Raw genomic sequence first — 14,940 nt, 5'->3', positions numbered from 1 at the left:
TCAAGTAATTATCGTTTTGTTATCTCATGATTTGGTTGGGTCTAATTGTGTTGCTGTCTCTCTCTCTCTCTCTTTTTCTCTAGGCACATGGCTTAATTTCTGATCTCCATTTGATTACCTTGTTGTTACTGGAATTCTAAGTTTATTTTCAAAGCTAAGTTGACAGCTTGATGATATAGTGCTGTAACTAAGTTGATAGCTTGACAATATAGCGCTGTAGCTAAGTTGACAGCTTGATGATATAGCGCTGTAGCTAAGTTGACTGCTTGATGATATAGTGCTGTAGCTAAGTTGACAGCTTGATGATATAGTGCTGTAGCTAAGTTGACTGCTTGATGATATAGCGCTGTAGCTAAGTTGACAGCTTGATGATATAGTGCTGTAGCTAAATTGACAGCTTGATAATATGGAGCTGTAACTAAGTTGACAGCTTGATGTTATAGCATTGTAGCTAAGTTGACAGTTTGATGATATAGCGCTGTAGCTAAGTTGACAGCTTGATAATATGGAGCTGTAACTAAGTTGACAGCTTGATGTTATAGCACTGTAGCTAAGTTGACAGCTTGATGATATAGCGCTGTAACTAAGTTGACAGCTTGATGATATAGTGCTGTAGCTAAGTTGACAGCTTGATGTTATAGCGCTGTAGCTAAATTGACAGCTTGATAATATAGTGCTGTAGCTAAGTTGACAGCTTGATGTTATAGCGCTGTAGCTAAGTTGACAGCTTGATGTTATAGCGCTGTAACTAAGTTGACAGCTTGATGTTAAAGCGCTGTAACTAAGTTGACAGCTTGATGATATAGTGCTGTAGCTAAATTGACAGCTTGATAATATGGAGCTGTAACTAAGTTGACAGCTTGATGATATAGCGCTGTAGCTAAGTTGACAGCTTGAAAATATGGAGCTGTAACTAAGTTGACAGCTTGATGATATAGTGCTGTAGCTAAGTTGACAGCTTGATTATATAGTGCAGTAACTATATTGACAGCTTGATGTTATAGCGCTGTAACTAAATTGACAGCTTGATGATATAGCGCTGTAGCTAAGTTGACAGCTTGATGACATAGTGCTGTAGCTAAGTTGACAGCTTGATGATATAGAGCTGTAGCTAAGTTGACAGCTTGATGTTATAGCGCTGTAACTAAATTGACAGCTTGATGATATAGTGCTGAGGCTAAGTTGACAGCTTGATGATATAGCGCTGTAGCTAAGTTGACAGCTTGATGATATAGTGCTGTAGCTAAATTGACAGCTTGATGTTATAGCGCTGTAACTAAATTGACAGCTTGATGATATAGTGCTGTAGCTAAATTGACAGCTTGATGTTATAGCGCTGTAACTAAATTGACAGCTTGCTGTTATAGCGCTGTAACTAAGTTGACAGCTTGATGATATAGTGCTGTAGCTAAATTGACAGCTTGATGATACAGTGCTGTAGCTAAATTGACAGCTTGATGTTATAGTGCTGTAGCTAAATTGACAGCTTGGTGATATAGTGCTGTAGCTAAGTTGACAGCTTGATGATATAGTGCTGTAGCTAAGTTGACAGCTTGATGATATAGTGCTGTAGCTAAATTGACAGCTTGATGTTATAGCGCTGTAACTAAGTTGACAGCTTGATGATAGAGTGCTGTAACTAAATTGACAGCTTGATGTTATAGCGCTGTAGCTAAATTGACAGCTTGATGATATAGTGCTGTAACTAAGTTGACAGCTTGATGATATAGTGCTGTAGCTAAATTGACAGCTTGATGTTATAGCGCTGTAACTAAATTGACAGCTTGATGTTATAGCGCTGTAACTAAATTGACAGCTTGATGTTATAGCGCTGTAGCTAAATTGACAGCTTGATGATATAGCGCTGTAGCTAAATTGACAGCTTGATGATATAGTGCTGTAGCTAAGTTGACAGCTTGATGATATAGCGCTGTAGCTAAGTTGACAGCTTGATGATATAGTGCTGTAACTAAGTTGACAGCTTGATGATATAGTGCTGTAGCTAAGTTGACAGCTTGATAATATAACGCTGTAGCTAAGTTGACAGCTTGATGATATAGTGCTGTAGCTAAGTTGACAGCTTGATGTTATAGCGCTGTAACTAAATTGACAGCTTGATGTTATAGCGCTGTAGCTAAATTGACAGCTTGATGATATAGCGCTGTAGCTAAGTTGACAGCTTGAAAATATGGAGCTGTAACTAAGTTGACAGCTTGATGATATAGTGCTGTAGCTAAGTTGACAGCTTGATGATATAGTGCTGTAACTAAATTGACAGCTTGATGTTATAGCGCTGTAGCTAAATTGACAGCTTGATGATATAGTGCTGTAGCTAAGTTGACAGCTTGATGATATAGTGCTGTAGCTAAGTTGACAGCTTGATGATATAGCGCTGTAGCTAAGTTGACAGCTTGATGTTATAGCGCTGTAACTAAGTTGACAGCTTGATGATATAGTGCTGTAGCTAAGTTGACAGCTTGATGATATAGTGCTGTAGCTAAGTTGACAGCTTGATGATATAGTGCTGTAGCTAAGTTGACAGCTTGATGATATAGTGCTGTAGCTAAGTTGACAGCTTGATGATATAGCGCTGTAGCTAAATTGACAGCTTGATGATATAGTGCTGTTACTAAATTGACAGCTTGATGTTATAGCGCTGTAGCTAAATTGACAGCTTGATGATATAGTGCTGTAGCTAAGTTGACAGCTTGATAATATAGTGCTTTAGCTGCTTGGAATGTGTGTGTGTGTGTGTATGTGTGTGTGTGTGTGTGTGTGTGTGTGTGTGTGTGTGTGTGTGTGTGTGTGTGTGTGTGTGTGTGTGTGTGTGTGTGTGTGTGTGTGTGTGTGTGTGTGCGTGTGTGTGTGTGGGAGTGTGTGTTTTGTGTCTGTGTGTGGCATTCTCATGCTTGTATGAGTGTGTTTGTGGTCCACAGACTCACAGATGAGCTCAACTCTGATGAAGTCCTTGAGGCCCAGGTTCTCCAGGAAGACTCCTGAGGGAGCGCTGGTCTTGAAGTAGAAGGAGATGTCAGCACTGAGCTCTGCCTGGAGGGTGGGGAAGTGCAGGTAGGATGACTCCTGGTAGAAGGACGCTGCATTCCACACAGACTCTAGAAAACAGGAAATATGCGTAATTTCTAAGATTTTGAACACAGTCAATATTTACTCAGCATTTTGCATGAAAAAACAAGGATGTTCAAAAGGACCATCTGTAAGATAAAAATGTTCCAAAATAAAACAGTTCACCTACTGTCGCCATAACAACGCAGCGGGCCGATTCTGTAGAGGGCCTCAGAGCCAGTTCTGTTGGTGTCTCCAATCACGATCTCACTCACTGGTAAGTGCTCTTTGTAGGAAAGTACTCCTGTGTCATTAGCCCTGCAATAGACAGAGAGGAGAGTATGCTCTCTGTGGAAGGAATCAAACAATGATGAACCCCTCCCACCACTGTCATGACCCACTTAATAAGCTGATACATTTGGTCTCTTCCAGAAAATCTCCATCTGACACAAGGTAATATACTGAATACTGCTACAATGTAGAAATATAGATGGACAAGCACAAGAAGATTTGTAGCTAAATCATATTGATGGACAGTAGACAGAGAGACATATTTGCCTAGTTACCATGAGTCTGTGTCGGCATCACAGTTGCAGAAGTAGTTCATGTCCATGCAGTTCTCCTCCAGGCTGCAGGAGCACTGCTGAACACCCGGCAGGAAGCCTCCCCAGTAGGTCCGTCTCTCTCCACCTTGGTCCACCCACCAGGACAGGGGGCTGCCATCTGGACCATTCACAGGATTACAATTAGGTCCACATGAAGAGAAACAGAATCTGCACAGTGAATGTGATAAGAGCCCTGGGCATCTTTTGGCATCCCATGGCATTGTGTCAATGAGTCCTCAGTGATGACAATCAGACTCGCAGGGCTCATTTCCTGGAGCATCTGTAAGTGGCCCTGCTACAGTCTTCTATCAACACAACATGACTCTGCCTGAGAGACACTACAGGCCTGCAGGAAGTAGCCTCTCAGGCCTCTGCATAGATATAGGCTTCTATCAACACAACATGACTCTGCCTGAGAGACACTACAGGCCTGCAGGAAGTAGCCTCTCAGGCCTCTGCATAGATATAGGCTACTATCAACACAACATGACTCTGCCTGCAAGACACTACAGGCCTGCAGGAAGTAGCCTCTCAGTTCTCTGCATAGATATAGGCTACTATCAACACAACATGACTCTGCCTGAGAGACACTACAGGCCTGCAGGAAGTAGCCTCTCAGTTCTCTGCATAGATATAGGCTTCTATCAACACAACATGACTCTGCCTGAGAGACACTACAGGCCTGCAGGAAGTAGCCTCTCAGTTCTCTGCATAGATATAGGCTTCTATCAACACAACATGACTCTGCCTGAGAGACACTACAGGCCTGCAGGAAGCAGCCTCTCAGTTCTCTGCATAGATATAGGCTTCTATCAACACAACATGACTCTGCCTGAGAGACACTATGGGCCTGCAGTGAGCAGCCTCTCAGCTCTTAGACTGTACTTTTAACACAGGAGGGTGGTGGGAGGGTGGGGACCATATAATGGGATGTAATGAGTAATGTAATGAGAGTAATTTGAAGTGTGGTCATGGGGGGTTTGTGACAGTGGTACTATTCAAGTCACACTGCCTGACACTGACAGCGTATTTTGTGGGATAACGGATTACACAGCATCAAAGCTTGATATCCAGTATTCTTCTGCCTTTGTTCATCATGTCAAATTTACATTGTTACTCAATTGAAACAAAGCAGAATAGATCACTGAATATAAAAATGGTTTAGGGAATAACAAATTATATGGAAATAAGATGAATTGTTTTGGAGGAAATGTCGATGTGCATTCGCAAATCAACTTGATGCCTCTGCTCATGAGCCGTGTGGCCGTTACCGTTAGAAAAAAATGATAATTGCCCCGACTCAATATCAAGGCGCCAGATAAGAACGAGACTTCAGCTTCCATAAAGTGACCATTAGACTTTCCACCTTTCGGGACTGAATAAGTTTGTAGGGGCAACAGTTTTGATTTAATGTACATCTTATCGCTCTCAGATTTCTAATTTCTGTCCATTAAGAACCAATGATGTGCTGTCTTTTTGAAGCACTTCTGACAATGCTATCATCTTTTCAGCCAAATCTCAGAGTTCTAAAACCGGACCAAAGCACTTGGGTTGTGCAGCAACAGCGATAGTAGCTAGCTAACACCAGTCGGATGAGAGGCAAGCTACAAGCAATGGAAGCTAGCTATATTTTGTTATGGAAGGTTTTTCACATGGCTGAAGTCAACTGTGTAAAATGTTGGCCTTGATACTTGTGTGTAATCAGAGCACAAACAAATAAGCAACAACAAGATAGTGAACATCCTTGCCTGCTATTGCTAGTTTTTGCTAGTCCTTGCCTGCTATTGCCTGCTATTGCTCGAACCAGGGACCCTCTGCACACATCGACTGCCTCACAGCATTGCTTCCGTCCCTCTCCTCGATGCTTCGAGGGTGACTGTTGTCGATGTGTGCAGACGGTCCCTGGTTTGAGCCTAAGTAGGGGCGAGGACAGGGACAGAAGCAATGCTGTTACATTCCCAGCCAACGCACTACATGTAACAGTTCTCCGTCCCTCTCCTTGCCCCTACCTAGGCTTGAACCAGGGACCCCCTGCACACATCAACAACTGACACCCTTGAAGCATCGTTACCTATCGCTCAACAAAAGCCACGGCCCTGGCAGAGCAAGGGAAACAACTACTTCAAGGTCTCAGAGCAAGTGACACGTCACCGATTTAAAGGCTATTAGCGCGCACTAGCTAGCCATTTCACACCAGTTACACAATCTAATTGCAGTCGCTGTACTCATAATATACAGGAAAACTATCGCCTTATAGTGAGGATAGCGATGTTGCAAGCACAGCTTCAGATGCAATTGTTAGGCAAGGGCAATTTAAGTGTAGGAAAGGATGAAACAACGTCTGTGCCACCAGTAAGTACAGATAGTAGCATAAATCACCCCGCAGAGTCCCCGCAGCCGGACAATTTTCTCAAGGCTTCTGGAAAGAAATGTTGTCTGCATACTCAACCGGTGTCGCTCATTCAGACGACAGAAACTTTCAACCGGTTCTCCCCATTAAGCAACGAGTTGGAGTCAGAGGACAAGCCTTCTCAGGTATCTCCTAAAACCCGTTATGGGGTCTGAGCCGCCGAAGCCTCCCACCATTAGCTCTGACAAATTGAAAACCCTAGTCATTGGCGACTCCATTACCCGCAATATTAGACTTAAAAATAATCATCCATACACTCTTTACCAGGGGGCAGCGCTACCGATGTAAAGGCTAATCTAAAGATGGTGCTGGCTAAGGCTAAAACTGGTGCGAGTATAGGGATATTGTTTAACTACATCGGCGGAGGAGATCTTCGTGGGCTATACTCAGCCTTGTCTCAGGGTAGTAAGTTGGCGGTCTGTTGATATCCTTCTAGTGGTGTGGGGGCTGTGCTATGGCAAAGTGGGTTGAGTTATATCCTGCCTGGTTGGCCCTGTCTGGGGGTATTGTTGGACGGGGCCACAGTGTCCCCTGACCCACCCCTGTCTCAGTCTCCAGTATCTATGCTGCAATGGTCTATGTGCCGGGGGGCTAGGGTCAGTCTGTTAAATCTGGTGTAATTCTCCTGTCATATCTGGTGTTTTGTTTGAATTGAAGTATGCACCCTCTAATTGTCTCTCTCTCCCTCCTGGCTGTCCCCAGTCCACCTGGTTGTGCTGCTGCTCCAGTTTCAACTGTTCTGCCTGCGGCTAGGGAACCCTGACATGTTCACCGGACGTGCTACCTTGTCCCGGACCTGCTGTTTTTCACCCTCTCTCTCGCTCTACCGCACCTGCTGTTTCGACCTCAATGCTCAGCAATGAAAAGCCAACTGACATTTACTCCGGAGATACTGACCTGACAACTGACCTGCACCCTCTACAACCACTGTGATATTATTTGACCCTGCTGGTCCCCCTGCTGGTCATCTATGAATTTTAGAACAGAGGACTGGCCACCCCTCAGAGCCTGGTTCCTCTCTAGGTTTCTTCCTGGGTTCCTGCCTTTCTAGGGAGTTTGTGGTTTTAGGCTAGGTTTCTGTATAGCACCATTTGATCGATTGATGAACACCAAACTTTGGGAAATTGCCATGTTGCTAATGTATAATACATGCAATGGACATTGATCATCTTACATTGCCTTTAGCTAACGTTACTCCATATAAAGTGGCTTGCGAAAGTATTCACCCCCTTGGCATTTTTCCTATTTTGTTGCCTTACAACCTCATTTGATTTACACAACATGCCTACCACTTTGAAGATGCAAAATATTTTTCCTTGTGAAACAGACATAAGACAGACGACAAAAACATAAGACAAAAAACTGAAAGCTTGAGAGTGCATTAATATTCACCCCCCCAAAGTCAATAATTTGTAAAGCCACCTTTTGCAGCAATTACAGCTGCAAGTCTCTTGGGGTATGTCTCTATAAGCTTGGCACATCTAGCCACTGGGATTGTTGCCCATTCTTCAAGGCAAAACTGCTCCAGCTCCTTCAAGTTGGATGGGTTCCACTGTTTGACTAGGCCCTTCCAAGACATTTTAATGTTTTCCCTTAAACCACTCGAGTGTTGCTTTAGCAGTATGCTTAGGGTCATTGTCCTGCTGGAAGGTGAACCTCCGTCCCAGTCTCAAATCTCTGGAAGACTGAAACAGGTTTCCCTCAAGACTTTCCCTGTATTTAGCGCCATCCATCATTCCTTCAATTCTGACCAGTTTCCCCAGACATAGCGTTTTCCTTGATGGCCACCAGTCTCATCTGACCAAAGTACCTTCTTCCATTTGTTTGGGGAGTCTCCCACATGCCTTTTCGCGAACACCAAACGTGTTTGCTTATTTTTTTCTTTAAGAAATTGCTTTTTTTCTGGCCAACCTTCCGTAAAGCCCAGCTCTGTGGAGTGTACAGCTTAAAGTGTTCCTACGAACAGATACTCCAATCGCCGCTGTGGAGCTTTCCAGCTCCTTCAGGGTTATCTTTGGTCTCTTTGTTGCCTCTCTGATTAATGCCCTCCTTGCTTGGTCAGTGAGTTTTGGTGGGCGGCCCTCTCTTGGCAGGTTTGTTGTGGTGCCATATTCTTCCCATTCTTTAATAATGGATTTAATGGTGCTCAGTGGGATGTTCAAAGTTTCAGATATTTCTTTATAACCCAACCCTGAGCTGTACTTCTCCACAACTTTGTCCCTGACCTGTTTGGAGAGCTCCTTGGTCTTCATGGTGTCACTTTCCTGGTGGTGCCCCTTGCTTAGTGATGTTGCAGACTCTGGGGCCTTTCAGAACAGGTGGATATATACTGAGATCATGTGACAGATCATGTGACACTTAAATAAAGTTCACCTGTGTTCAATCTAACTAATTATGTGACTTCTGAAGGTAATTGGCTGCACCAGATCTTATTTAGGGGCTTCATAGCAAAGGGGGTGAATACATATGCACGCACCACTTTCCAGTTTTTAAAATGTTTAAAATTTTCTGAAACAAGTAATTTTTTTCATTTCACTTCACCAATTTGGACTATTTTGTGTATGTCCATTACATGAAATCCAAATAAAAATCAACTTAAATTACAGGTTGTAATGCAACAAAATATGAAAAATGCCAAGGGGGTGAATACTTTTGCAAGCCACTGTACTAGTCAACCTGGCTTGCTTAGCAATGTAGCTAGCTAGAGTTACAGCCCTTACCTTATGCATTGATTCAGTATGCTCCCTCTGTTAATGCAATTTCTCTTCTCACATTCAATCAAAATCAAATCAAATGTTATTTGTCAAATGCACTGAATACAACAGGTGTAGACCTTAAAATTAAATACTTATTTACTAGCCCTTAACCAACATGCAGTTCAAGAAAGAGTTAATAAGAAAATATTTACTAAATAAACTAAAGCTATAAAATAAAATGAAAAATGTAACACAATAAAATAAAAATAACAAGGCTATATATAGGTGATACCAGTACCGAGTCAATGTGTGGGGGTACAGGTTAGTCAAGGTAATAATCAAAATATGCGCTGACCGATTAATACAGTGTAAAGTTACTTTCAATGGTATTCCTGAAAACCTGAAGTTGCCATCCAAGAAAAAAGTAGCCAGGGGTGTGCGAGTGCACATTCTTGCATTCAACACCAACATTTTTGCTTGCTAAGCGTGACCTTTGCACATTCAAAAGAAAACACCATGCTTGCTAACCTGGTTAGCAATGTTACCGTTTTCAACACAACTGTTTGAGACATTTTTTTTTTACCAAGCTAAATAAATGAACAACAACAAAATCTTCCTGTCATCTCCAGATTGTCCATTAAATAGAGTGTCAAGACAAATGTGTTCATGACAGGGTAAAGCATTAATGTCAAAACCATGGGATCTGAAGGTCCTGGGCAGTGCCGGTTCTAGACCATTTCAACTGGGGGGGCCAAGCTGGGGACAGTTGTACTGTTAGAGGGGCCAGTTACATTAGACATTATTGTTGTCATATCATTTTCTTCACTGCATTGCAGGCATTAGCAGGCAAAAGACCATGTTCATAATCATCATCGTTGCCACTGTCTAATAACGGATGTAAAAAAAGAACGATAGCAAACATTAGTTATGTAAAAATTATTTCATACTCCACATTTAGGGGGGCCACAAGGGGGTCCAAAATTGTGGTCACAGGGGCACTGGCCCCCCTTGCCCACCCCCCCAGAACCGCTAGTGGTCCTGGGTTCACCTCTCCGAGGATACATTTCAACCATTCTCTTTGACACCTCCCTCCTAGTCCTGACACACACACACACACCGGCCCGCAAGTTGTGTGCTTATGTTTTATATTAGGTAGCTCTTAAAAGAGCATTGTGGGAATGGATAGGGACTGTGGTGTGTGTTCTACTGTGTGTGTCTTGTTAGTACGGAGACGGTGGAGACTGAAGAGACCAACTCTCAATACTCTCATCAGTCAGATGCATTCCAACCCTACAGTACATCCCAGGGACACACTGCTTAATGGTAGGGTGGCGGATTGTGTGTCCCTGAAATGCATACACCAGCTGATTGAGGGAGTGCATGGCCCTGTCTATGCACTTGTTTATCTTCTGGTCCCATTCCCTGTCTATTCGGAAATATTCGGATGACCACCTCAAACCACTTCTAAATCCGCACCTCTGCCACACCAGTGCCATCCCCTTGGTGTATCACAAGTTGTTTTCACTGAGGTGGATGACTAGGATGTCAGAGGGAAAAATAGCACAGTCCCTCTGCTGGCGCAAAACACTGAGCAATTTGTGCCACTTCATGCCTTGCTCTCCAAGCTACATAATGTGACAGTCAATAATGTAAGTAAATAGTTAATGGGTAGGCTACATGTTGATTATTTGTGTATTTTCCAGAAGCTTGTAAAAAGGTTTCCCAGTTTCCTTCAAATTGTCTTAAATGGGTTTCTGTTTTTTCGCTTACCTCTGGAAAATCAGCTGTTATTATTAAATAAATACTAATAACTACATTATTTCTGTTGCCATTTGTCATGATTGTGTATTTTTACTTTACTTGTATTGCTGTATTATAATGATGTATAATCACCTTCCTGTGTAAAAAACATAGAATTAAAAACAAATAAGTAGAGAAGTCGACATTGGTCTGAAGCCGAATACGAAAGGAATTTCACATGAGCACCACCATGCACACTGCACCCATGCTCTAGTCAGCACACAGCTTTGACCTACAACAGTAGCTATATTGGTCTATTGTACTTCAAACTGTGTATGCAGGTTGCGGTAAAGTTCAGGAACGCAAGTCCTTTTGTTCTCCCGATCTGGAATACCTCGCTATCAAATGCAGACCGCATTACCTCCAACAAGAATTCTCTTCGGTCATCAAGGCCGAGTATATTCCCTCAAGCTGAGACCGCAACAGCTTTCAAGGAACTACACTGGACTTTGTGCAAACTGGAAACCACATATATTGTAGCTGGGGACTTTAATAAAGAAAATCTGAGGAAAACTCTACTGAAGTTGTATCAACACATTGCCTGTGCTACTCGCTCATCAAGAATTCTTGACCACTGCTCCTCCCCATTCCGGGATGGCTACAAGGCCGTCCCTACAGCAAATCAGATCACGACTCCATTCTGCTCCTCCCTTGCTATAGGCAGAAACTTAATCAGAAGTACCCATGGTAAAGACTGTTCAGTAAAGAGACTAAGTGGGGTCGCAATTCAACGGCTCAGACATGAGATTTATGTGGCAGGGACTCCAGACAATCTCGGATTATAAAGGGAGAACCAGCCACGTCACGGACACCGATGCCTTGCTCCCAGACAAGCTAAACACCTTTTTTGCCAGCTTCGAGGAAAACACAGTGCCGCCGACGAGGGACACCGCCGCTCATGAGGACTACATGTTCTCGTTCTCCATGGTCAATGTGAGCGAAACATTTAAACGTGCTTACCCTCGCAAGGCTGCTGGCACAGACCGCATCCCAGCTATGTCCTCAGAGCATGTGCAGACCAGCTGGCTGGACTGTTTACGGACATATTCAATCTATCCCTATCCCAGTCTGTTGTCTCCACTTGCTTCAAGACATCCACCATTGTTTCTGTACCCAAGAAAGCGAAGGTCACTTCTGTCATCATGAAATTCTTTGAGAGGCTAGTTAAGGAACATATCACCTCCACCTTACCTGACACCCTAGACCCACTACAATTTGTATATTGGCCCAACAGATCCATGGATGATGCAATCGCCATCACACTGCCCTATCCCATCTGGAAAAGAATAATGCCTATGTAAGAATGCTGCTTATCTACTAAAGCCCAGTCTTCAAAACTAGAGTGCCCTCCAAGCTCATCATCAAGTTAAGCTATCATCACTAAGCTTGAGGCCCTGTGTAGTTGGTTCCTGGGCTTCCTGACCAGCCAAAGGTGGTGAAGGTAGGCAACAACACCTCCACTATGCTAATCCTTAACACAGAGGCCCCACAAAGGTGCGTGCTCAACCCCCTCTTGTACTCCCATGACTGAGTGGCCACGCACGCCTCCAACTCAATCATCAAGTTTGCAGACGACACAACAGTGGTAGGCCTGATCACCAACATTGTTGAGACAGCCTATAAAAACAGTTGGCTGATATTTATTTTATTTAACCAGGCAAGTCAGTTAAGAACAAATTCTTATTTACAATGACGGCCAACAGTATGCCCTCACCTGTCTGAGCAGTCAGCTGTGAATGCCCTAACCCGCTAGTAAAATTATGCTGGGTGATATAGGTTCTGACCCTCCACAGGATGTCCAGTCAGAACAATGCTGATGCTTCTCTGGGTTCTGACCCTCCACAGGATGCCTAGTCAGAACAATGCCGATGCTTCTCTGGGTTCTGCCCCTCCACAGGATGCCCAGTCAGAACAATGCTGATGCTTCTCTGGGTTCTGCCCCTCCACAGGATGCCCAGTCAGAACAATGCTGATGCTTCTCTTTTCAGGGTTTTATTTCCTATTCCTCTTTACCAACACACATTAAGACACTTTTGGTCATATAACTTGAATCTGGACTGGGAGTGTATCTTGGTGGAATAGCACTAGTGTTAATCTGAATGAATTGTGTTTCTATAAAGCAAAAACATGCACAACATAACAGTATCAGTAAAGTGTCATAATTATGCAATATAGATAGGCTATATAAACATGAACGAATAAGCATAATATTACACTACTATAACACAGATATAAACAGGGCTATGAACTTAGCAGCATAAACATTAACCTAAAGATTAACCTCTTGTCGGAGAGAGAGAGAAACCAATTACTGAGACTGGCAAGATAAAGATTTATGGCACCCTCTCTCTCTCCGGCCTGGTGCAAGAGCCTGCCTGCTCCAGAGCCACAGGGTTGTGAATTACTCTGCACATGCGTGAGCTCCACGACCCCTCTGGTAGGGTTCTAGAAGCTCGCACATGGCAGCGAGCTTCTAGAACAAAGGCCACTATGGAAAGCGCTACAGTATCATGTGCATATGAAAACTATATTTACCAATAAAACAATGACACCTACAGCAATGGGCACAATGCTACACACTATAAACAATATGCCAAGCAGTAGTGGCAACTCCAACCTTAAATAATAGTAATAGCTGTCAATTGAACATACGGCTGAAAACTGATCATAGTTACTAAGTTATTAGTGGTAATTACCCATTATAACACAACATGCAAACATATGTTTTTGAAGTGTTGTGGTTGCAGGTTCACTTGGCACATCTAAAGCTTTTTTGGAGTGTTGCTATAGGGCACCAAGTGCCAACAGTCAGTATCTAAATAATGTGTGAAATGCTTGATAGTGTATATAATGTAAACGGAGATGTCTACTTTCTTGGGGACCTGAATTTTGACTGGTTTTCATCAAGCTGTCTGCTCAAGAGGGAGCTTCTTACTGTAACCAGTGCCTGTAATCTGGTTCAGGTTATTAATCAACCTACCAGGGTGTTTACAAACACTACAGGAACAAGATCATCCATCAATCAGATTTTTACTAATATCATAGAACTTTGTTCTAAAGCTGTATCTGTACCCATTGGATGCAGTGATCACAATATAGTGGCTATATCCAGGAAAGCCACATTTACAAAGCTGGGTCTAAAATAATGTATAAGAGATCATACAAAATATTTTTCTGTGACTCTTATGTGGACGATGTAAAAAATATTTGTTGAGTCTGATTTGATTAGTAAGGAGCATCCAGATGTTGCACTTGACACATTTATTAAATTGCTTCTTCCAATTATTGATCAACATGTACCTGTTAAGAAACTGACTGTTAGAACTGTTGTGGCTCCATGGATTGATGAGGAATTGAACAATTGTATGGTTGAAAGAGATGGGGCAAAAGGAGTGGCTAATAAGTCTGGCTGCACATCTGACTGGCTGACTTACTGCAAATTGACTCCTCTAAGCAAGTAACTATTTCACTGTATGGTTTACACCTTCTGGAGCCTGTGTATGTGACAAATAAACTTTATTTTCCTGTAATAATGAATACAAATTAGCGCAAATTAAGACATTGTCAGCTATATGATATGGTCATTTTTTTTTACTTGCTAGCCAGTCAACTTAACATTAGCTAACTAACAAGATAGAAACAAACCAAAACATTGTTTAGAAAAGTGCTTTTAGTTGCCTGGCGTGGTGGACTGACATATACTAAATTCTTTTTTAAACGGATGGGTTTATTGGTGTTAAAATACACCTGTTATTTTGGACCACCAGACTGCTGATGCAGCCTGTCATTTTTGTGTTTATACTTTTCATAATGAGAAGTATGTCGGACGACAAAAGAATGTTTATGATGTCACTGCAACGACTGTATACATGTCGATAGTCATAGTATAAATCACCCTTTAGACTTTTGTTTGTACACTACCGTACTCACTGTTCAGCACATGACCTCACATGTGACTCCTTCAAGAGATGGGTGGGGCTCAGGCTTAACAGGGTGTGAACGATTCTGAATGGGTGTAGACAAAGAAGAGCTCTCCACTAGGTTTACCAACAAAGCCATTTTCTAAAAAGTGGGCTTACAAGTTTTTAACTTTCAAAGCAGAATTACTTTCCCATTGTTCCTCAACTGTAGTGTATGATATATCATTTTCTAGCTCTGAGTGTCTACTTTCATCCAATGTAAAAAACACAATTTCAAATGTTGCTACATAAGACAGAATCGAGTACGATCACATATCAGCAACCACAGCAAATGAAGTCACTGAAACCCTTAACACAGTGTTGCAGTCTTTTGGAATGGGTGGCAAGTAGTAACAGCTGAATCTGGTAATGAATGGTGTGGCTGTTGAACAAGTTAAGGAGACTGA

The 14,940-nt window shown here is 42.6% G+C and overlaps 1 protein-coding gene across 1 annotated transcript in view; it reads right to left on the bottom strand.

Annotated features, from left to right (window-relative positions):
* Positions 1–14,940, bottom strand: part of LOC106582433 (contactin-associated protein-like 5) — a 169,075-nt gene that overhangs the window by 12,447 nt on the left and 141,688 nt on the right. Inside the window, exons 14-16 of the mRNA XM_045704848.1 lie at positions 3,630–3,786; positions 3,254–3,381; positions 2,943–3,113 (exon numbers count right to left, since the gene is read on the bottom strand). Coding sequence (XP_045560804.1) covers positions 2,943–3,113; positions 3,254–3,381; positions 3,630–3,786 — 456 coding nt within the window. The remainder of the gene's footprint in view (positions 1–2,942; positions 3,114–3,253; positions 3,382–3,629; positions 3,787–14,940) is intronic.

This window comes from Salmo salar, chromosome ssa21 (genome assembly GCF_905237065.1).
Source record: "Salmo salar chromosome ssa21, Ssal_v3.1, whole genome shotgun sequence".
Lineage (NCBI taxonomy): Eukaryota > Metazoa > Chordata > Actinopteri > Salmoniformes > Salmonidae > Salmo > Salmo salar.
Note: the sequence above shows the minus strand (reverse complement) of the source record. Positions and strands in the feature narration are given on the sequence as shown.